Raw genomic sequence first — 24,907 nt, 5'->3', positions numbered from 1 at the left:
CGGTATCTAAACACACCCTATATATATATATATATATACACACATGGGATTTTTCTTGTTAGGGTTTTCTTCTTGTTAGGGCTTTCCCCTATTGTGACCATATCACAGTATCTTGAAACTTACTTTTCTATTGCATGGAATTTTATTTTAGCAATATATTTGGTCCCAACACAATATAATTAGACCATTGCATAAATTGAATTATTAATCAACTTGGGTAATTGATTAATTTTACCGGTTCAATAAAATAACCCAACATCTCATTTCAATGCTTGATGCAACGAAAGCATTTGCATGTTTTACCTTTAAAGTAATAAAAGTGAGCTTCAGACATAATCTAATGGTTGATACTACTTTATTGTTGGAAAGCGATTAATTTTTAAATCCTCAAAACAAAGAAATACTAGAAATTATTCCCAATCTAAAAAGGGAGAGAACTACTCCAATGGCTATAACTCGGCTGAAATCTTTTGAATAGACAAAAGTCTACTTACACAATAAATTTCAATTTTTATTTTTTATTTTTTATAATCGCTAAGTTAGCAAATTGTAAGTTAGCAAAAATAATATTATTAGTAAGTCCATATAAAAATGATATTGTCATGATTATAATTATCATTTCAATAAGTTATTAAATTTGCTGTATCTTTAACATTACTTTAAAAATAGAATTTAATTAGCTCAACTCTTATTTATGAATAGAGAATTGTATGATTAAATTAAAAATCATTCTATCATGAGATGAGAGAAGGAAACAAAAGATGGAAGGAAATAATTCTCCCATTCCATTATTATTTTCATCCAATGTCATGGAAATGGTTACACCATGCCTGAGAAATTGTTTCCTGCCTTGTCTCATGCATCGAACATCCTTTAGATAAAGAAATAAGTACAGAATCTATGTAATAAAAGCAACCTCACATCCTTTGGTGATTCCATCTAAATGATGACACAATAATACAGCCAACTATTACAATTACAGAATTACTTTTTCAGTACCTCTCCCTGTTCACGTTTACTTGCACTCAATTGACCACAAAACCCCTCAAATCTAACTACATGAAGCAACAATATAGAGCATATATGCTACCAAACCCCCCCAAAAAAAAAAAAAAATAAAAACCAAAAAAGAAAGCACTACTATATATTGCCTGCAATTATATCTCTGGACTAGTGCATTTAACAAGTCATATATCCATCATGTTTGACAATTTTTTTTTGGATCATTGTTTGTGTTTCTCATTGCATTTGAAATGTATTAGGTTGTTTAGCTTCTGCAAGCATTTGAACAACATCTCTCATTGTGGGGCGTTCCACACTGTGCTCTTGAACACATAACATTGCAACAAAGTAGACCTGCATTGCTTCATCAAGAGGAATATCACCCAACCTTTCATCCAGGATTTTCACCACTCTTTCTTTGCTTGAATTAGTTTGTATCTTGGTCCATTGAACAATGTCTATCCCTTCTTCCCCAAAGTTACCAACAGGCCTTCGCCCAGTTATGAGTTCTAGCAGTACTACTCCAAAGCTATAGACATCACTTTTCTCATCAACTCTCAATGTGTATGCATACTCTGTAACAAAAAGCAAACACACACAAAAGAAAAAAAAAAAAAAAAAGAAGGATTTATTGCTGAATTCCACCATAATCCATAATATGTAGAAGGGAAGAAAGGAAAGTACTTAAAAGTAATTTTGTAATGCAGAAATAGATTAAATAAAGTTAAGTACTGGAGTATGAGATAACACGTCCCACAAATGAGCCCCAAGCACTACCATCCGACTCTTTATAATATATATTTTTAGCTAAATTGAAGAGCATTGTTATCAAGAATCACATTAAAAAAAAAAGGTCCTACGTACATCCGAATCTCCATTATTTAAATTTTTGCAAAACTCGAGACAGCATTAAAGCGTTTTGTAACCTTTTTAACCCAAAAAAAAAACTTTTTTTTTTAACCAAAAAAACCTTTTCTTTTATTTATTTTTTCTAAACTCTCTCTCCATAAAAAAAAACTTAAAAAAATTATGAATATTTTAATTAAATGCATAATAAGAGAATATAGAGTCAGATATAGGTCGACGTACTTAAAAAGTTGGTTCCTTTATTTTTATTTTTATTTTTTGTACAACTTTAAAATTTTATTAAACTTTACCAAAATAAAGAACAATTTCTAATGAATAGGAAAATATATCTTATACATAATACATCAAATATATGAATTCTTCCTTTTATTGTGTGTGAGTTTCACAGCTATAAAACACGTGTAAAAAGGAGGTTACTGATGCACAGTGACAAAGCATGCACAGTGACAAGTCTATAGGTCTGGTTGGAGGTTTCTCCACCTGATATTAGCGCTCTTGTTTTGAGGGATGCTTTTGTTGTAAGGGATGTTTACTTTCAAGTTTTGAATAAATTCCCAGACTTTCTGGTCTGGCTTCTCAAAAAAAAAGAAAAAAAAAAGAGTTGTGAGACAGATCACAGTCACACATGCATATTCATGAGACAATTATTCACAGATATGGTACTTGAAGTTGAAGCCTTTAGGGTTTTTTTATTTTATTTTATTTATATATATATATATATATATATATTTTTATACTAAATTTTTAGCATGGGTACTTCAAAGAGAAGGTAAAGGGTAAATGGGTCTTTTCAATATTGTGAAGTACGAGTGGAATTTCATGCATGACTCACCCGCACTATTCTTTTACAGAGAAAGTATAGGTGAGGCTCATCTCCCCAAGTAAAGTAGCAAACTCTAATGTGAGAAAAGAAAAGGTATTTGGGGTTTCTGTGTCTGTATTCCATAGTCCATACACATGTTTCTTTATAGGGTTCAGGGAAAGGGAAAGTAAAAAAACTTGGATCCCAATCTGGATTCTTTAAAGGGTATTCTTTCTTTGGTAGACGTGCATTTAGTTAAGGTTTTAGTTTTGGGTTTTGGTCAAAAGGATGGTTGTAATTAGAGTGAGCCAACATTTGGTGTAAGGTTTCAACTTTCAAGGCATGCAAGGCTCATTACCCATTACCATTAGTATGAAATTGAGTAAAAGAAAAAGCAAAAAAAAGTAGAATTTTCCATTGGGTTAGTGGAGCCTTTAGGCTTTACCCTTCTTGGAATGCACAGGAATCTGCTTTCAATACACTGGTTGGACCCAAGGAAAGTATTTGGTACATTTTTATGGACAGTGGGGCTGAGATGTATATACTATATATTGATCTGGTTGTTATTTGAAACCTAAAGTTGAAGAAAATGAATAAGTTTTTGAATGAAAGCAACTTCTTTCCTAGGAACCCGGGTGACCAACTCATTTCTCCAAGTCAAATTGACTTTGGTTTATGCTTTATTTAACTACTCAATCTTAGTGATTAGATCTCCTGAGCAGGAAATTGGATCGAATGAAACTCATGTTAGAATAATGAGTAAAATGATCGAATTCACTATTTTTTAATAATTTTTAAGCTTTTAGTACAAATGATAATTTATCATGATTTAAAAAAAATGGTCTTAAACTATTAATTTCATGTTTCCTAACAGGTTAAGCTAGTAATTTATTAACTGAAAACTATGAATAATGTTTCAAACTGAAATGATAATGATTAACTGCACTATTTGTTAACAGTTTAATTTTTTTGATATAAATGGTAATATATCATGAATTCATGATATCAAAACAAGTGATCTGAACTCTTAAATAATTAGATCCACAGTTTCTTGACATGTTAAGCTAGCAATTTATTAGCTAAAACTATGTATAATGTTTGAAACTGATATGTACATCTATAGTATTATAAAGAAAAGTACCTGGAGCTATATAGCCGTAAGATCCTGCAATTGCAGACATGCACTCTGATGTTCCTGTATCTTGTAAGAACTTGGCAAGTCCAAAATCTGCTACATGAGCCTCGAAATCAGAGTTAAGTAAAATGTTATTGGACTTGACATCACGATGAAGTATTAGAGGTGAACAATCATGGTGCAAGTAACAAAGGCCTTTAGCTGCTTCAATGGCAATTTTGAGCCTTGTAGCCCACTTGAGAAAACCACCTCTCTTCCCATGTAGAACTTCACCAAGACTACCATTTGGCATGTACTCATAAACAAGAAAATTGGTCTCTTTATTTGAACAAAATGCCAGCAACCTCACAATGTTTCTGTGACGAATTTTGCCAAGTGTGCGTATTTCTGCAGAAAGGCCATTATCATGGGAAGAGCCTTTGCTTATTCCCAACAGCTTCTTCACAGCTACTTGCTCCCCATTTGGCATTGTTCCTCTATATACAATCCCAGCTCCACCTCTTCCTATAATGTTGTTGTCCTTTATGCATTCTAATATGTCTTCACTTCCAAACTCTAGCTTCTGGAATGCTGTGAGCTTCCACAGATTTGAATTCCTTCTTACCTTTCTGGTCTTGATGATTGCTAGAATAACAAATACTAATGAGCACAATAAGAGTGCCAAAGCAAATATAAGCTTGAACTTGCCTGAAACTTGAGCCTTGATGCCTTTATGGTTGTGTGATTCTAATGGTGAGATTGATGAATAGTTGCATGGACTCAAGTAAGAACCACAGAGCTGAGGGTTACCCGAAAAGGATGTAGAGTTGAATAGTGAATATTGGCCAGTTACGGGTATTGGACCAGAGAAGTTATTGTGGGAGAAATCTGCAGAAGTTAAGCTCTTCATGGACCCAATTTCCTTTGGAAGGCTCTGGTTAAGTTGGTTCCATGAGACATTGAGATAATTTAGCATGTGAATTTGAGAAGTTTGGACTGGGATTGGGCCTGAGAGTTGGTTTTGACTCAAATCTAAATAAGTGAGCAAGATACAATTACCAATCTCAGGAGGGATTCTGCCTGAAATGTTGTTTCTACTCATATCAAAAGTTAGGACTTTTTTCAACTGGCCTATGTCTGATGGAATTTCTCCTGTGAATTGGTTTCCATTTAGTAGAAGAATCTGCAAGCTGGGGAAATTTGCAATAGAAGTAGGAAGAGACCCCGACAAACGATTATTTGAAAGATTTAGCTGGACTAGTTTTGAGGGTACCTTGCTTGTGTCTTGAGGAAGTTGCCCACTAAGATAGTTGTTTTGTAACTCCATGAGTGATAGCTCAGGCAAGTGAAGAAAGCCAAGTGGTATTGACCCAGTCAAATAATTATGCCCTAGTCTAACTTTGTTGAGTGTGTCGCATTGACCAAGATCATTAGGCAGAGCCCCAAACAGAAAATTGTATTGTAAAATCAAGGTCTTCAAATTCCTTCCAAAGCATAGAGACTTGGGGACCAATCCAGTGAGCTTATTAGTGGACAAATCAAGATCAATTAGTCTACCATTCTGACCAAGCTTTGAAGGAATGGCTCCAGTGAAGTTATTCTGCCACAGCTTTAAAACTTCTAACTTGGGTAGCTCTGCAATGAACTGAGGGATCTCCCCATGCAATTTGTTGATGAACAGGTTCAAGAGGGTAAGCTCTTTGAGTCCTGACAGCTCAACTGGGATAGCTCCTGTTAGCACATTATTTGAAAGATCAAGAGTTTTGAGACTACTCAAATTGCCGAGTTGAGGAGGAAGCCAACCGCTAAGCTGATTTGTTTGCATGAAGACAGTGTCTAACTTGTTTAGATTGCCTAACTCTGCAGGAATTGGACCTTCCAAGCCACAACTTGCGAGGTCTAAATGAGAGAGATTGATAAGCTTACCAATCTCTGGAGGGATACCGCCATCAAATTCGTTGTAGTATCCTAAGCGAAGCTGCTTGAGATTAGTAAGATTACCAAGTTCGCTCGGTATAAAACCATCCAATGAGTTTCCTGCAAGTGAAAGATAGTTGAGCTGCTTCATATCTCCATAGCTTGAAGGGATATTCCCAGTGAAGAAATTCCCGCCAAAGTCCAAGTACTGGAGCTTGGGAAGTTCACTGACACCCAAAGGAAGTGAGCAATTAAAACTGTTATCATAAGCATCTAGCACAACAAGCTCTTTCAACTGAGAGAACTCCCAGCTTAAGTTTCCACTGAACATATTAATGGATATGTTGAGGAATTGAAGTCTTTCTAGCTTGTGAATATCTGGTGGAAGAGAACCTGCAAAATTATTAGCTGCAACTGAAAGATTAACAAGGCTTGGAAGTTCTGTGATTGCAGGTGAGAGAGTGCCAGTGATGTTGTAATTGGATATGTCAAGTGAAACTACAAATCTGTTCATGCTGTCACAAAGGACACCAGCCCAAGAACAAAGAGACAAGTAGTTTGATACATTCCAGGTATTGAGAGAAGAATTGTAGGACTCAAAAGCTTGTTTGAGAGAAACTAGGATTGAAGCTTGCCCTTTGAGAGATACATTATGTGAAAAAACAGGATGAGAAGATGTAAGGAACACAAGAAGTAGAATAGAGAGGAAGACGGACCTCATATCAGAAGCAGCCATGGAAATTGAAATATAGAGCAGGTGGGTTGTAGTGAAACAAATTCAAGAAAAGCAATATCACATTTCACATATAGTTTCTATTGACATAGACACATACAAAGTACAAAGTACAGACACACAAGAAGAAGGGATAGAGGTAATGAAGTGATTCAAATGTGATTTGGCTAGCTAATGAAATTGCAAGGCAAATTTAGGATACATTAGTAGTATCCAAGGTTCTCCACTCCCACTCTCAAATAGAGTGTCTTTTAGTTTCATCTTTAACTTTATAAAAAGAAAAAGCAAAAGCAATGTTACATAAAGATGAATATAACAACGGACCGTTTGATCAAACCAATATTTAGAATTCGTTACTTTACATGACAAAATTACAAACACAGCCTTGCTTTTCCTATCTTAATTACTGAATCCAAATGGGCAGAGAAGTCATATTTTGAATCTCCAATACATGAGGTTTTTGACCCCAAATGAAAATCTAAAGTAGCAATGATAAGTAAGTAATGCAAAATTAATTTACCCCGTGATGATGGACTGTTCTAGACTCTAGAGCTCCACCATAATCAATACTGAACTAGATTAGTAAAGCAGGTCGATCTTGACCTTGACCAACAGTATTTTGATTTTTGATTATATATAATGTTCTGCATCAATGATAATAGTTTTGAACTATAATATGCAAGAGTTCGTTTGTTATAATTGCTTGGCCAAGGGCGCTTCACCTCCTATAATTATGACATAGAGCTTGAGTATATTTGGTTTTAAAAATGACCAATAAGTAACACACTATATTTAACAATAGATAACATAGCCCTATACAGTAATATCACTTTGACAAGAGCTTACCATTGATACGATTTTTATTTATTTACGCATAAATTACAAATCACAATAGATATTAACACCATTTTATCATGCACATATAACAACTCACAACAAGTCATGTCAGCGGTTATGAAAAAAGTTGTAAAAAATGTTATTTCTCTATAATTAAAATATGTTATTTCTCTAATATAACTCTAAATAATATTACAACACCTAATAACTTGTTATTAAATTCATATTATAAAAATTCCACCACTGGATTACATGTTTTATATGTTCTTAATACACGTGCCACTTTTTATGCCAATCGGATGTTATTTACTATTCGATCCATAAACTCATCTTTTATGCATTATTTTAACTACAAAAACTTGAATTTAAACAATTGATTAATGATATGGATATTGATCTTTGATCATCTTGAAATTTTGCAAGTATGAAGAATATATGAAGATAATGCAATTCAACGTTGAATTTGTCAAAATTCGCCTTTAATTGAAAAATATTGGGTGGTATAATATTGCTTAAAATTACACCAAGTGTAATCTATAGTCTATACTACTAATAATAAGATTTTTTGTTTGGGTTTTATCATTTTGCATACTTAAGTATCCTCACACAAATTTTTAAACTCTTTAAAATACTCCTATCTTTTAGTTAAATAATTTTAAATTTAAAAACACAAACAAGATGAAAGAGTAATTTACTATTTTAAAAAAGTTCCTAAGTTTTTAGGTATTTTCCTTTCTCACGTGCAAATAACTAATTTTAAAAAAAAATCACGTAGGGAAAGATCCTAAGAATTAGGACACTATCTTTATCTTATTTTTAAATATTATGACACTACACTCAAAATAAATAAATAAATAAATAAGGGCGATGAGGCACATGTGTGTGTGTGTGTGTGCAGTCCATATATATATAATAATAGATGAACCTAAGAGAAATTCAAATTAGAATTCTAAATTAGAGTTCCAATTTTGCGCCATGTATCCTGAATTATTTATTCATTAAGAGTTTTATTTCTAAATTTTAGAATAAAATGTGGGATCACATCATAAATATTCATTCAAATGAGTTATTAAGTACAAAAACTAAAGAGTTTAAAATAAATAAATCATAAAAAATAAAAACAAAAAGTGCTTCACAATAATTTTTTTTTTAAAATGGACAATTTACATTTTATACCTAATAATATCCTTACAAATTTTTTTAAAAAGTTAACAAAATATAAAAATGACTATCAATAATATTTAAATTATATATAAGAATTATATTATATATCTTATTGTATATCTTTAAGTGTATTCATGCATATGCATGAAGTTACAAGCTAGTTACAATAATGGAGATGAAGATTCAAATCTTGGTTCTCCTCATAAGTAAGAGCATATAATGTTACTAAATTACAAGACTTTTACCATTATATCTCATTTTTAAATATTTTGACACTACACTCAAAATAAATAAATGAAAAAGAGCGATGAGGCATGTGCATGCTTGCGTGTGTGTGTGTATATATATAGTTATAATAATGGAGATGGAGATTTGAATCTTGATTCTCCTCGTAAGTAAAAGCATATAATGACATTAAATTACAAGGCTCTTACCATTATATCTTATTTTCAAATATTATAACACTACACTCAAAATAAAAAAAATAAAAGAGTGATGAGGCATGAGTGTGTGTGTAGTTAAGATTATGGAGATGGAGATTCAAATCTTAGTTTTTCTCATAAGTAAGTGCATATAATGTCACTAAATTACAAAGCTCCCATTATGTCTTTAGATTTATTGTTTAAGAATATGCATCTCTCTCTCTCTCTCTCTTCTTTTGTTATATCTATGTTGCTTATAAAAGTAGCTTGGTTCACAAGGCCAATCAAACCTTCGTTAACATTATGTCTCTAAGCATATTGTTTAAGAACACACAATTATAATTCTCTCTCTTTTTATTTTATTTTAATTTTTTTTGTATATCTATATGCTCATCAAAATAGTTGGATCACAAGGCCAATCACACCTTAATTATCATTATCACTCGATGTGCACCTTTGGGGGTCTATACAAGGTATATTTGAATATAGAGTGGTAGCCTAATCAGTCACGTTGTTGTTGATGTACCCAGACTGGTAAGAACTATCAAGTTGTCAGTCTCTTTTTAATTTTAAATAACGGGGATCATCCAACTATCCAAGCATGATATCAACTTTGTGCATGCATATAAAAACTCCACTATATTTTTTGTCTTTTCAGGTGGCCGCAGTGGACACATTGGGCCTTGGGGCCCATCTTTCTTTTGTTCTTTGCATAGGAATAAGTAGGGATCACTGATCACCTAGGAGGCTGGAGGCCCGCCCTTCTCACTTTAAGAGTTTTTATGCAATGTGAAAAAAGAAAAAAAATAAAGCATCTAACTTTGATTTTAGAGCATGTTTGGGATTTTATCACTTTAATTTTCTTTCTCTCTCTTTTGTGTGAACCCGCATGAACCTTTTTTTCCCTTTCTGGTCAATGAGTTAGGATCATTGGGAAGCAAAATTGCAGTATAACAAGGCTTGTTTTGTGCTTGATGAAAAAAATGGTACCAACCTATATTTTGGATGTTGCTAATCACATTAGCTTTTGTTTTTTCGGGAACTCTACCTTGTACCATTTAATTTGAGCCTGAAAACAAGGACTCTAGATTATTGGTTGATGCATCAAAGCTTTCTCTGACCCTAATTGAAAATTCTTCAGAAGAGTGTTTTCTTTTCTAGGGAGCACAATAATGGGCCAGCCTGCAGCCATGGAGCCTTTGGGCAATGAAGAAGGATAGAGGTGAAATGATATCCATAACGGTTGCATGAATACTTATTTTGATTTTAAAAACATAAGCACTCAATTCATCTTAAATAGTACATTTTGAACTCATATGTAGGGCTGACTGTTTCCACAGCTCTAAACATTTGATGATGTTGTCTTATGGGAGCATGCTCCTTCATCATCAATGTCATCACTGATGGAATCTTCCTTGCTTCTTTTTAGCTATATCACCTGGATCATTTGATTGAATAATGACCCATTCTCCACTTGTAAAAAGTCACATTTACTTGACTCATAATTCAAAAAAAAGAAAAGAAAAAAAAGGACAATGTTCGGCTGATATATCACATGGTCATGGAAGTGCTTTGATCAAATAAAATATTAAAACATTTTGTGAAAAATAAGTTCAAGAACACAACTTCGCTCATAATTGTTAACATGATTTATTGTGATTGATCCATAATATAAATAATGTTAGTAATGGGCTCTAATAAAGGTATTATTATTAAAAAAGGGGGTAAAAAGTAAAAAGTAAAAAGTCGTGTACTCTTATTACCTTTTTGAAGCATGTATAATTCATTTTACAAATACCGGATCAAACTTAAGGGCAGTACAGCTAATGGTGCAAAGTTGCAAACTCCATGGTCAGAAATTAGTGTTGGTAATCGTGATGGTGGGTTTCAGGCAAGCAACTGAAGAATTAAAGGCATCAACCTAAGGTGCAATACGGTAGAAACAAGCAAACAAAGCAATAATTTCCAATTAGAAACAAGCAAATAGCAATAATGGCCAAAAGAGTGAGGCAAAAAAAAGTTTGTCCAAGAGGCTAAATTTAAGGCTTGAGATAAATTACATAATAAGTTAGGGACAAAAGGAGGGAGTTATAAACTTGCTGAGACAAGAAAAATTAAAATAAGTCTATTAAAATAAGAGACTTGAATTTAGTGAAAAGAGAGCATATTAAAGAGAAATATAAAAGTTATTTTAATTAACTTTTTAATGGAAACAATATATAATATTGGAGTGATTTGGGTAATCCAATTAAGGATAGAAACTATAGATTTGTTCGAAGAATTAGGATGACCGAGGTAAAAGATGCATCAAGACTAGATGAAATTCCTATTAAAGTTTGGAAGTGCTTGGGTGATGTAAGCATATGTTGGTTGACAAACCTTTTCAATAAAATCTTACGTGTTAATTAAATGCCTAATGAGTGGAAGAAAAGTGCTTTAATACCTATTTACATGAAAAAGAGCAATTAGGGAATTTAAGCCCAAGTTGTGCCAAACTACCAATTTTAAGCCAAGTTATTAATTAATCCAATTATACTCGGGTCTTGATTGGTATAAACATACATTAGGATTTTAGGGTTTAGGGAAAAAACAAATCTACCATGTAGAATTGAAGCCTTACAAATATAATAACTCTATTCTAATTTGCTACTCCAAATAATAAATATATATTCAAAGGAGAGTAGTTAATACATAGGTAAGAAACAGTGAGTTGATCTAAGTTGAAAGAATGAAAAAAGGTTGAAAAAGACCCAAAATAGCATTAGTAAAAGTAGTAAAAAAGGACTTGTCAATTAAGGAAGTAATGGAGAATATGACTTTAGGTGGAATAGATAAAAAAAAAAGAATATATGTGGTTAACCCTAACTAATTTGTTGATGCATAATCAATCCCAAAAATTTGGAATTAAGGCTTATTATTGTTGTTATTGAATACTACTGCCAATGGCCAAAACAAGGATATAGTAAAACTATAAGAGGGTTATACTTCAATTTATTTAACTTGTTGTGGGCAATGCACAAGAAAATTGACATGATAAATGCATACTGATATCCCAATAGATGAATGCAACCCCAAAGTAACTAATTATCAAAAGTAAAAGAGATGAATGTAAATTAAATAAAACAATGAAATAAATAAAACAAAATAATAATTAGCAAAGATGACACTTGTTGTCAAATTTAGACCCAGTTGTTATTAAGAAATCAATTTTAATCCCAAGTTGATTGATTATCCAACTATACTTGAAAATTTAGTTCGAGGAATCATGCATACAACCATATCGCAAATAATAAATAGCTGAAAATAAATAACATAGGCTATATGGTTACGAAGAGAAAATCTTGTTAGGGAAAAACTTTCTTGTAGATCCATTATGTAAAGTTGAAGTGTTTTCAATAGACTTGACCATCAATCTATTGCTAACTAGTGAAGTGTTTATCAACGTGACTTCACACAGCTCTAAGACCATGGACTCTACTCATTAACACTGAAGCTTTAATTTGCTTGTGACTTCAATAACCATCTTGAAGATTCTTCATAGTAGCTTGACTGTGTTCCGATTGCGGCAACTTCACCTTGATTACCAAATCTTGAATCTTGAATCACCAAGTGATGCTTTGAGAGAACTTGGTTAACCTAACCTAGGTGTACAAAAACACAGTTCTCCAAAACTCTATTTTCAAGTCCCATATGTTTGCCTTTATACATTGGATATGGGGTCACAAAACCCTAGAAGTTTGGACAACTGATTGGTTGAATCAAGATTTTGGTTGCATGATTCTTGATAGATCGACTTAAGTAATCTTGCAGATCTTCTTCAATACTTGAGGGCACATGTCTTGAACTTCATATGCACAGTAAAGACGCTTATAAGCCATAAATTTGATTAAGGTTTGCCAACCTAAAACTATGTACTCATAATACTTACTTGAAAATAAAATGTAACTTTCCATACTTATTTGAAAATAAAATGTTACTTTAGGCTAGTTTGAGCAGTGGCAGTGTGTAAGAATTCTACTTATAGTCATGAAGAGTACTTTCTCATATATTTTAAAATATCTTATAGTTTCAGAACATATTCTAAGCACTAAGATACAATATAATATCCTAGATTCTTGTCAAGGATGAGAATTTCAATAGTCAGATATGAGTAAAATATACGTAAAGAGAGGAATACAGACAGGCAGTTCTGTTGACTTATTAAGATAATTATTAAAAGACTTTTAGTTATGATGTTTTGACATGTCAATTTAATCACAGTGAACGAGCATGACTTATATTTTCGTATAATGCTATTAAAAATAAAAATTCTTCAAGAAGTTGGGTCCCCCACTAGTCATTCATGGAAGAGGAACAAACAAAATTGTCTCTCAAAAAAGATGTCTATCTATATTGGTGGTCTATCTTCGGTATTGCATCACCTGATTTTCCTTGAAATCATTCAAATCTTTATTAAAGTAGCTTTGATTTTCTTTTACTTTAATTTACAAACCAATGTACTGCCTTTAAAGTGCAAATGTGAAATGTGATTATACACTAAAGATGTTACATCGGATTAGGGTGTGCTTAATTGAATCGCTAATAATGGATTTTGAAGTTATCAGCATTTTTGGAAGCTCTCCCATACACACTACTTTTTTTACAAAGTCCATTTCATGTCACCTTAGCTCCAATATTGAGCTCATTTCTTCATATCAACAGCATTTAAAACATATGATTCTACAGATGAGATGACAGGTTCATATCTTAGGGTCCACATGTCCATTTTCAAGGATAATCGTGTACATGATTAGTATATACATCTTTGATTAAGTAGTGATTACTATGTCACTGAGTTATAAAAAATATCATTGAGAAACAGAGAAAAAATGAAACAAAAAAAAACAAAAAAAAAAAATTCAAGGATCCATTTGAAATCAAATAATGTTTGTGAAGCAAAAGGAATCACCACCCAACTAAAAGTGTTGTCCTAAATAATAGAAAAAAGTATCTCATGTATAAGATATATGCCCTCTCACAGCATGTGCGGTCCATAAATTGTAAAAGTCAAAATCCATATATTCGATACATGAGATAATTATTAGACTTGATGTCTTAGAGGTGTGAACTCCTGCTGCTGCAGAGGAACTGTTACTAGTGCTGGTCTGCTGGACAAGAAGACAATGACACTCAGTTTTTCTTCTGATCCCTCAAAATAGTTAATAGTCAGACCCATCTCTTCTGAATCAATGCAGTCACTGCTAATAACAAAGTAGAAGAGGAGGAAGAGGATAACAATAATGCTAGCATGTCCAATTAATTGTGACCTCAATAAAATGGCCAATAGAATATTGTTTTAATTCTCCAATTACAGAAACCTCAATGTTGCTGTCATGCTGTTGTTGTTTGTTACTCTTTAACGATATTTCTTTAATATGATATGATGCTTCCTCCAACTTTATGTTGGAGCTAACTTTAAGAATCTTCCTGCTGTATTTCACAAGCTAGGTGAAACGAAGGCCATCCCCACATCTGTAAGATTTAATAGCTCTAAAGCATCAGGATTCTGTTTAAAAGGTGATGGATCAAAAGTGAGTTCTGAAGGTTGCTTTGCAACAGATTTGAGACACATTAATTGAGCCCCTTTGCATTGTTCATTCTTATAGATTACATATCAATAATAAAGTTATTGATATGTAATCAGATTGTTATGAGATGCACCAATCAGATTTTTTATCTTATCTTAATATGGCTAGCTAAAGCAATGTTAGGCTAAGATTACGCTTAACTTGATTGGTTAGGATTTTAGTATGAGATTCTGAGCCTCAAACATGCAGATATGACATTAATTCTTAGCTTCTTTTTTGAGCTATTATATTTGGAGTAAATTTTGTTAAAAACATAAAGTTGGAGATTTTAGACAATTACAAGAAGAAAAAAAATAGTACGTTTTTCACTTCAATTTCTAGTGCTTGAGAATGAAACAAGCAATGTTATGTTCTATTGAATTTTCTACTGTAAGAGGAACTATACTCGGTATCCGATGTTTGCGTGTTTTTTTTTTTTTTTTTTTTTTCAGCCGCATGTTTTGACTTTTCAGCCACGAACAGTACACCAACTTTTTCATTAAAAATGAGTCTCACGGCACATTTAAAAATTATTTTACTATAGTATGTTCAGTTTTAGTTTCAACAAAATAAGTTCGATCCAAACGAGCTTTAGATATTAGAACATTCACATGTGAGAAGGAAATATCAGCTATGGTATTGCAATTGCATCCACCAGATTGCCTTAATGAATCGCACCCATGTGATACTAAAGCGGCTCTCGTACATTTTTTTTTTTTTGCTTAACTCTTTTTTCTTTTTGATACAAAACAATATTTCTCATGCTAACCCATCAGTTAGAATTTTTAAATTCCTTCTCCCCACTACAAGAGTGTTATAATTCAGTGGCATCGTCTGATTCTCCCAATTAAAAGAGTACGAGTTCATATTCCTTTGTTGTCTATATATAAGCTTTCAAATCCTATTACTTTTTTGACAAATAATTAATTGTCCTTCCACACAAAGGGGGAAAAGTAACCAAATCAACTTTCCCTACACACCAAAAAATGTCAAATAAGTAACCAAATCCAAATAGAAATTTAAGAAAATTTTCAACAAATCTCCACTTCAACTCAACAGAAATACGTATAACTATATTGTAGAAATCAGAAAGAATCTAAGAATTTTTTTTCACTCTTACAATGGATGGCTTGCTCTTTGGCCTTGAGGGCTTTTATAGAAGCATTTGTGGATTGGTGGAACCTACAAAGTCCCCTAAAATGCCCTTGAAATTTGCGAGCTTCCCCTAATTAGGGCAGTTGGATTTGTTTAAGAAAGATGGTTTTTAAGGTTTTTTGTCATTAGGCGCATATGTATCCACCTGATTCCACCAAACATGTATTCAACTTGTCTGAATTGAGTTCTTTTGAGTCACGGTTGTTTTGTACTCAAAAGAAGTGATTTTTCTGTTCCAAAAATAGGAAAAGGTCTCATCATTGGAAAGAAAGGCCTAAGTTGTTGGTGGTACACAATAGGGTGTCTACAACGCATTATCATTAATACTTACATTTTATTTTATGTGAAAATTATATTTTTGTCTAGTTTTTATTTGTTTTATTGCTTAGATTATTTAAAATTTTTAATTAAATTTAACCTTAACTCTGTCTTTTAATTTTCCCCACGAAGCAAAATCATGGCTCTACCATTGCTCATTTCTCTTCTTTTAAACGTATTCTCTTCACCCCATGTAGGAGCAACTACAATTATTTCTAATCTATCTATGTATAACCTTTCAAATTTTATTTATTGGTGAATAAGAAATATTAATTATGACAAGGAATATATTTCATTTTCACACAGAAAACCCAACGGTAATATCCAATATTTATTTATTAATTTTTTTTTAAAAAAATCCCCAATAAATAACAAGGTCTATATAAGAATTATTTTAAACAATTTTTAACAATTATGCTACCTCTAAACAGAAACTTTTTGGACATATGGGCAAGTAAATTGAAGAGATAACATACTTACATTAGAGATTGGAAACTCTAGTTAGGAATTGATAAACATTTAGGGACACATTTATTGATTTATATTGAATTAATTATAGGTTTGTTTGCTTGTAAATAAATAAATGATTGGTTTGCTACTAGAGTGCATGTTGGTTGGAATGAGCTCCCCCACACTTCAGAAGTTTTTGCTTTGTACTTGCAGCTTGCTCAATATATATCTTTCAATGAAATTCAGTCAACCCAAAACATAATGGCAGTCCTTCCCCACATTTTCACTTTTGGCAATACCCACCGGACCCTGGTATCACTTTGCTCAAAACATAAGCCATTATTATGGAATCAAGCATATTTGAGACTGGTCACCAAAGATGGAGGTGACAATTTTATATCTTAGGGTCCACATGTTCGAGGGATCATCATATTAGCTGACTATTGGGGGGTGCTTTGCTTGCTTTTATTGAATGAATTTCTTTAATGGAAGGTCCAATCCTTTTCTTAATTTATAATTTGTATTTGAAGTTACCTAATAAAAAAATTAAAAGGAATCTTGTTTGTTTTTTATTTTTTTATGTGAGTTTTTTTTGGCCAAACTGAGGGGAAGGAAATGAAATTAGTAACTACTGAAATATAATGTATTAACTATTATTGTTTAGGATAGCCAAAAGTATTGTAGTTCAACAGATTGCCATTTCTTGATGTTTCCAAGCATAATTATCAAAAACCTATATAGTGGACCATTAGAAAAGAATATTCTCAATTAACAAAAGGTTGGATTATGCTCTTCCACTAAATCATAATAAGAATTGCAGTATTCGGAGTTTCCCTGGGGTTGGTAAGGCAAAATGGGGCCACCATTGACTATGTTGAATCAAATAGTAGGCACCAAGAAGTTGTTTTTCCTAGTGTGACCATAGGGCACACGATTTAGAGAAATCAAACTTAATAAATTTTGAGAGCTTCAAACTATCCTAGATTCAAACATCTCTACGTCATTTCGTGTGATAAAAAGCCTAGAGTATTAGTCTATATTCTTAAGATCCTTATTATTGTCAATCTCAGCTGCTACAAGTGAACCAACATCTCTTTCACAATCTCTAAGCAGAACAAAGTTTGAATCCGAGAAGATGAGAGTTGAAAGAATGCACCTTTGTTGCCTGAGAATGCCCACCAAAGTTATGGGCACTTACTATTCTTTTTTTTTTTTTTTAAATGTTAGAAATTTTATAAATAAATAATTTTAAAAAATCCCACCAAAGCAGCAAAGCTACATCATTTTTGGGCTCTTAACCACAAATCACCAAACTTTTTATAGTGATGATATCATTAGTGAACTTTGAATTGTGTAAATTTAAAAATCTAGATACTATTTAACTTTTAATTTTTTTTTTTTAGTATTTGTTATTTTTGACATTTAGTATTTTTTTCCTTAATTATTATTATTATTTTTTTTTTTTTTGCATGTGAAAAAATTACAAATCAACCTGTAACTCGATCGACCTAATTTGAATTCAACCCATTTAAGATGACCCATTTTTATCTGAATTTATTTTTGGCTAAACCCAACTTGACCCATTAGCCAAGCCAAGATTATTTCAACCCTACAATTAATGAGCAAACAGTTGAAGGTTTTTTTTTTTGTGTGGAAAGTACTAAGTATTTTAACACACACATGGAAAGAGAAGAATGTTTTAAATAAACTAACAGTGATGTATATCTAAAAAGACCTAACTCTAACGTAAATTGAAGTACTAAACACTTAAACTGCACCACATAGGGGTAGCAAAATCTGACACGACCCGCAAACCCGACACGACTAACCCGTTTATAAACAGGTCATGGATTGAGGTTAAATGGGTTCGGGTCATATTCGGGTCGACAAGGCTGACCCGTTTAATAAACAGGTCGTGTTCGTGTTCAACATGTGAACCCGTCTGACCCATTTAGATAATAAATGTATTAAATTTTGTTATTATTGCTTAATTTTTTGTTGTAATCATATGTTTATTACTGTATTTATGGTTGTAATTGTATTTTAATTTTAGATATATAGAAATTGATAATAGATTATTTAGGTCATGTATGACCTATTAATCAAACAAGTTATTAAACGGGTTATTTGTATTAACTTTTACTTGACTTATTAATTAAATAGGTTAAATGTGTCGGGTTGGGTCAACCTGTTTACTAAACAGGTTGGGTTTGGGTCAACCCATATAACAGAGTACTTATGACTCGACACAACATGACACGAACCCGACCCGCAAACATGAATTGACACCCCTAGCGCCACAAGGTCCAAAACTGATAATTCTAAACGACAAGCCGTATTAGGTGAAAACGGCAGAGCGTATAATAAAGTTTGGCAGAGTCCAGAGTCCTCCAGACAAGACAAAGTAGACAAACAACAATTGTTGTACTGTTCTTCTTTTGTTGTTGTTGAGAACCCAATTCCGAAATCTAGAGAGAGAGAGAGAGAAACAGTAGTGTGTGACTGTTAGAGAGAGAGAGAGAAAAGAGGAAAAGAAACTTAAAAAAAAAAAAAAATGAAGCAGGTATCAAAGGATCCATTCGAAGCGGCGACGTTTGAGGAGGAACAACAAGAATCACCACCAGAGTCTCCTTCACTTTCACCTTCTCATTCATCTGCTGCTGCTGCTGTTGCCGCTGTTGATGATGATGGAGTACAAGATGACACCATCGTTGATGTACTCGATGCTACTGCTAATAATAATAATAATATTAATAATAATATTATTATTATTGGTGACCCCCCTTCTTCTTCCACATTAAACACTACTACTGCTACTGCTGCTGCTCCAATCATACCACCGCACCCTTCTTTTTCAGCCTCTACTAGTCGTGGCGGCGGCGGCGGCGGCGGCGGTGGTGGGTCCCATCCATCAAAGAATAAAGAGGAGGAGGAAGAAGAAGAGGAGGAGAACATGGATGTTGAGCTCTCCAAGCTCCCCTCTTCTGCTGACCCTGATAAAATGGCCAAGATGCAGTAATTTTTTTTTTCTTCACTTTCTACTTTTTTTACTTTTTGCTATTTACTGTTTCCTCCTCCTCTCTTTTACTGTTACTTTAATAAAATAAATTTTAAATTAAAATTAAAAAAAAAAAAAAGAATTTTATAATACATTTTAGCTTTTAAGTTCAAAATGCATATTTTTATTAGTTTTTGTTATTTTGCCAAAATGCAAGTAGGATAATTTTGAAATCTCCAAACATTTTTGTGTTACAACTTACAACTATGAACACAACTATAAGTAGATGGATCATGTGTTAAGTGACTGTCTAACACTCACAGTTAATCACTTCAACTAGTTGTGGCAAATGCTTTGGTGCTAGAACTGGATAACAAAAGCCTTAATTCAGCTCTAAATATATCATATATAGGCCTGATAGGGTAACCTTAAAACCAATACCATGGTAACATAGTATTCTAGCATTAAAGTTTCTTTTTTTTTTATAATTCAATTGTTATGATAAGTGGGAAAAGGAAGATTAGAACTTTGGTCCCCTTATAAAGGAGATCATGTAATGCCACTGAAATAAGGCTCTTTGCTATTGTAGCATTAATTAAAATACCTATTTGTCTAATAAATCCTATTTTGTAATCTTAAAAATTAAAAAAATCCAATTTTGTAATTATTGGTTGCGTTATATACTTTACTTAAAAAAGGAATTCAGATGTTTATTTATTATGTTGAAGTAGTACTAATCACATTCATTGACATGTCAATTTGTAAATTTTTTGTAATAAATTTGCTGTAGCTTTAGCATTTTCCCTACATTAATGTTTGCTTCTTTCAATTATTTGATTTGTGTGAAAAGAGTAATTTGACAAGCCCTTTTACCATTTGGAAATAATTCTAAAGTGTTCTGGCTCTAGTAAGTCGAAGAAAAATATAAAAACATGAACTGTATCTGTAGAAAGTTGAAACCTTCTGATTGTGTTAAACTTGTCTATAAGATAAGCTTTATAATAAAAGAGAACAGTTTATAATAGAATGATCTCTGGACGTATGTTTTGGTATGTAACAAAGAAAATGGTTTTGCTTAGTATGTTTTCATTGATAATAGCGGATATTTACCAAATTGAGTTTTGGATGTCCTAAAAAAAACTTGCTTTTGTTGTAGTCCATGTCATAAAAACCATGTTTCTGGCAATTCTTCAGTTTAAAGTTTGATTTTTTGTGTGGCTCTTTTAATAAAAGAAGACTCGTTATTACCTAGACTTGAACTCAAGTAATTCCTGCCTCAAACTAACCTTATCTCTATTTTAGCTTGCTATTGCTTAAGACTACTGTAATCTGCATCAGTGCCTCATGCATTGGATTATACAATTAGACATGTCCTCTAAGCTGTTACATCTTGATAACTTTGCCAGGGCTATTTTATCACAATTCACAGAGGAACAAATGAGTAGGTATGAGTCCTTTAGGAGAGCTGGATTTCAGAAAGCTAACATGAAAAGGGTATGCTTCTTCTTTGATTATTGTTCTCCCTTTCTTCTTCTTTTATTTAAAAGAAAAAAAAGGGCTTTATTTATTAGATAGAATTTTGAGCATTGGTCAAGTTCTGCATACTGTTACTTTAGAGTTGGAATAGAGGATCCAGCTATATTCAAAATGTTCAGCATAATGCACATTCTTCAAGCTTTTTGGGGTGGCCGTGCGTGTGTGTTCAGGGTGAGAGAGAAAAGAGGGGGGAAGGGGATGGGGGGTTTAAAAATATGACATACTACACAATAGGATTTTTTTTCCCACATGGATGGCATTTGTTGTGCTAAATATTGAATTTGTCAAAACATTCTTTTTGTCTCATTTACTAGTTTCTAAGCTAATCTTTGCCAAATGATTTTGATGTAACCTTATCAAGATTCATTTTGCATTTGCATTAATGTTACTAATTGTTTGCATATTTATGCTACGGTGTGAATGCAGTTGCTAGCAAGCATCACTGGAACCCAGAAAATTTCTGTGCCAATGACAATTGTAGTGTCGGGGATAGCAAAAATGTTTGTTGGTGAACTTGTTGAAACAGGTGTGCATACTGTCCAATTTTGAGTTTGTGTTGAGATCTCAATTCCAAAATGGAAAGAATTATACTTTTGGACTATACCAAGAATGAGTGAACATTGAAAGACTTGTGATTGCAAATATGAAATGCTTTCTTGATCACATCTAGAGCACTATGCAACTAAAAGCTAAAATCTAGTGCATGGCTAAGTCCAGAGATGTGTGTTTCTGAAATTTGACTAGTGTAGGGTTTAGTAATGAGGCTCTTTACTTTGCAGCTAGAATGGTTATGATGGAGAGGAAAGAATCTGGGCCCATCAGACCTTGCCACATCAGAGAAGCATATAGAAGATTAAAGCTTGAAGGCAAAGTGCCAAAGAGATCAGTTCCGAGGCTCTTTCGTTAAATAGACCAGATACAGTTTATGTGGCTGAATGCACAGGTTTGGATAATCTACCTTGTTCTCACATATGGCATTATAATCTTGTATTTGGCACTCTTATACTACTCATGTCATCTATATGTTAGACCATTAGATTAAGAACACATAATCCAGTAAAAAGTAATTGAATGTAGAACAGTAAGCCTAGCTTTAGGCTGACCTTTTACGTCACCTACGTGAGCTGAACTTGAGGACTCAATCCTTTCATCTTCCCATATAAAGAGGGATTTGGATACTACTGAGCCACAAGACTTGTTATGGTCAGGCAGATACTTTTTGTTTGGCATTTAAGTCTTGGCAGTTGCTTGGTTTAATTTCTGTATTAACCATTAAACAGAGATAACAGCAGGGATTGGACTATATGGAGAATAAAGATGTCTATGGTTGCAGCTGAGGTTCTCTACTGTACTGCTTTGTAGTCAGAAACAAAAGCAAAAGCAGGACTACTCAAAAAACAAAAAGCAGAAGTGAAACTGATGCATAGAAAACGGTTGAATAGGGAAAGGAAAAAAAAAAGAATGGGTAATGTTTATGCCTAATGAAAACGATGAACTTTGTCTATTTATGCTGCTAAAGGGATTGAGGTCACAATAGTCTGTACAAAGCTGATGCCACAAATAATTCTACGTCCATGCTATGTGATTGAGAAGCTTCACACTATGATGTTGAGAAGTACAAAACTCCCTAAATTTTACTGTTATGATCCCTGTTTTCCTCTTTATCTGGTCTTTGTTTTGACCCACTCAGTCTATTTTGAACGTGTAAGATCATAGTTGGCCTTCATTGCTTGGCTAGGTTGATCTTTGTGATGATAAGTCCGTAGAAGTTTGGCAAATTGAAATGATTGGAATTAGCTAGATTGGATACTTAACCCTGTTGCAACTTAAGTCTGTTAGCTTGGCTAATTGAAATGATTGGAATTAGTTGAGACTTGATGTGGATGTTACAGCATGGAATATAACAGTTTCTACTTTATGTATGTGCATTTTAGATTCACTATTGGAAGCTTAATGATCTTCCCAGCTTACTGCTTATAAATTTGATATTATGAGGGGTAAGTTGATGATGTCAAGAGAGAATAAGATAATAAATTAAGACAGAATAACCACCCCTGTATACTTTTTCAGTTATGCCTTATAGTTGACAGGACATTGATATTTTTCCACCCTTGGTCCTTTCTATATAATAGTGAAAAAGCAAGGCATCTATGTTCTTTATTTTAAAGGGCGTACAGCTGCTTCTCATTTTGTTTGAATAAGAAGGCTCTAACTACTTATAGACTTTAGTTTGTTATGACTCCAAAGCTCAGCTCTTTTCGCTTCTCCTCTTTGGTTTGATTGGTGGAAACCTTATGGTTAAAAGATTTGGTGGCACGTTGCTTTCAGGAGTGCTTGATCCTCATGCTGCTCAGATCATGATATATCCTCAAGTCTTCCACTGTGCTAATACTTTTTTATTAATTTTGTCAAAATTCTTGGTTAACTAATCTTACAATTAGTTTGCTATTGTTTTCATATATTGCTTTCTTTTGCAGTCTATTATTAGGTCAATTCAACTGCGGGGTTGGATGCAATACGTTGGTTGTATGAATTAGAGGCCTGAACCTACACTTAATCAGCAGTAAGCACTGGGGGCATCTCCCTCCCAAAATGAACACCATGCACAGGTCATATTGACAGTCTCCTATCTACTTCCTGCTTCATTGTTGTATTGAAAGCTATGGGCATAAATGCTAGAACTGTCCTTTTGGGCTATGACTCTCTCTCTCTCTCTTGTTGGATTGGAAGAAAGTTAAGTAACTATCCTTGATTACTTTTCATTGTTTATCACCCATGGATGCCATGATGCCAGTGGATGTCATTGTGCCACGTCTTTTTCTTTTCTTAGGCCATATGGATGTAATTTTGCCATAAAACCCATGTTTCATTAATTTCATGTACCTGAGGTATTTTGTTTTGAAGGGCAACTTCATTGCATTTTCCCTACTTCCATTACAATTTTTATTGGTAAGTTACACACTAGTAGTCTTGAATCTACGACCCTAATCTCCATTTTGCTCTAAGGGTATATTTGGATACCGTTTATTTGCTGAAACCTAAAAACTTATTGTTGAAAACACTGTAGCAAAATAATTTTTAAATATGTGAATAGTGCTATGGGACCCAAATTTATATTGAAATCTGTATTTGGATGACTTTTGTGCGTCTATGAACAGTGTTATAGGACCTACATTTTTTCAGTAAAACGCACAAACACAAGTTGGGAACGCTTCCCAAACGCACACTAAGTGTATGTTTGGATAGTGTTGATTTCCTATATGCATCTACGTTTTGGCATTTTCAGCACTAGACTCGTGCTGTCAGTGGGTCCTGTGCACTGTTCACGGAACCCACAAGTTGTCTAATTCAGCAAATTTTTCTTCAAAATTGGGTTTCACAGTACTATTCACATATTTAAAAATTATTTTGCTACAATGTTTTCAGTTTTCAGCAATAAGCAGTATTCAAACAGACCTAGTGTTTCCTAATTCCTATTCTTTGCATAATTCTTATATAACAATTTGTAAATGAGGGGTGCATATAGATGGGAGATGGCCTAAAAGTTGAATTGGCTTGGTTTAATACTAGCACTCGGGTACATGTGCAATGTCATTATCAATGCAAGTTATGCATATTTTATAAGATTCAACAACGTGAGAGATAAATTGAGTGAGAGAGATCTAATCATTCAAAAGAAAAGGAAAAAGAAAAACAGTTTTTTTTAATCATTCATCATTGATTGGAATTCTACCTCCCATGAACGTGGAGTTGTTGAGATTGTTTGGATCTCTGCAAAAATAAAAATATTAGTATAAAATGGAAATGTATAGTATGATTCTTTACACGTTAGAACAATGTAGAGTATGAAAAAAAGATTTTTCAACTGTTCGCCAGGGAGTATAGATGACCCATTCTCACCCTTAAGTGTAGGTCCATATAATTTAATACAAATTTTATATTCCACTTTACATTTTACTAATCTTAGTATGTTAAGTATTTGATTT

General features: G+C 33.1%; 2 protein-coding genes across 2 annotated transcripts; one reads left to right on the top strand and one right to left on the bottom strand.

The window, feature by feature from the left end:
- Positions 1 to 903: 903 nt before the first annotated feature.
- On the bottom strand, positions 904 to 6,662 carry LOC115968519 (leucine-rich repeat receptor-like serine/threonine-protein kinase BAM3). Its single transcript, XM_031087928.1, has 2 exons — positions 3,813 to 6,662; positions 904 to 1,577 (listed from the first exon to the last, which is right to left on the bottom strand). Exons 1-2 carry the CDS (start codon positions 6,436 to 6,438, stop codon positions 1,240 to 1,242), a joined length of 2,964 nt encoding a protein of 987 aa, XP_030943788.1. The 5' UTR covers positions 6,439 to 6,662; the 3' UTR covers positions 904 to 1,239.
- Positions 6,663 to 18,855: 12,193 nt separating this feature from the next.
- Positions 18,856 to 23,843, top strand: LOC115969387 (transcription initiation factor TFIID subunit 11). The gene is made up of 5 exons (XM_031089019.1): positions 18,856 to 19,402; positions 20,792 to 20,879; positions 21,348 to 21,447; positions 21,701 to 21,864; positions 23,399 to 23,843. Exons 1-4 carry the CDS (start codon positions 18,942 to 18,944, stop codon positions 21,826 to 21,828), a joined length of 777 nt encoding a protein of 258 aa, XP_030944879.1. The 5' UTR covers positions 18,856 to 18,941; the 3' UTR covers positions 21,829 to 21,864; positions 23,399 to 23,843.
- The last annotated feature ends 1,064 nt before the right edge of the window (positions 23,844 to 24,907 follow it).

This window comes from Quercus lobata, chromosome 11 (assembly GCF_001633185.2).
Source record: "Quercus lobata isolate SW786 chromosome 11, ValleyOak3.0 Primary Assembly, whole genome shotgun sequence".
Taxonomy (NCBI): Eukaryota; Viridiplantae; Streptophyta; class Magnoliopsida; order Fagales; family Fagaceae; genus Quercus; species Quercus lobata.
This window is presented reverse-complemented; position numbering and strand designations above follow the sequence as displayed.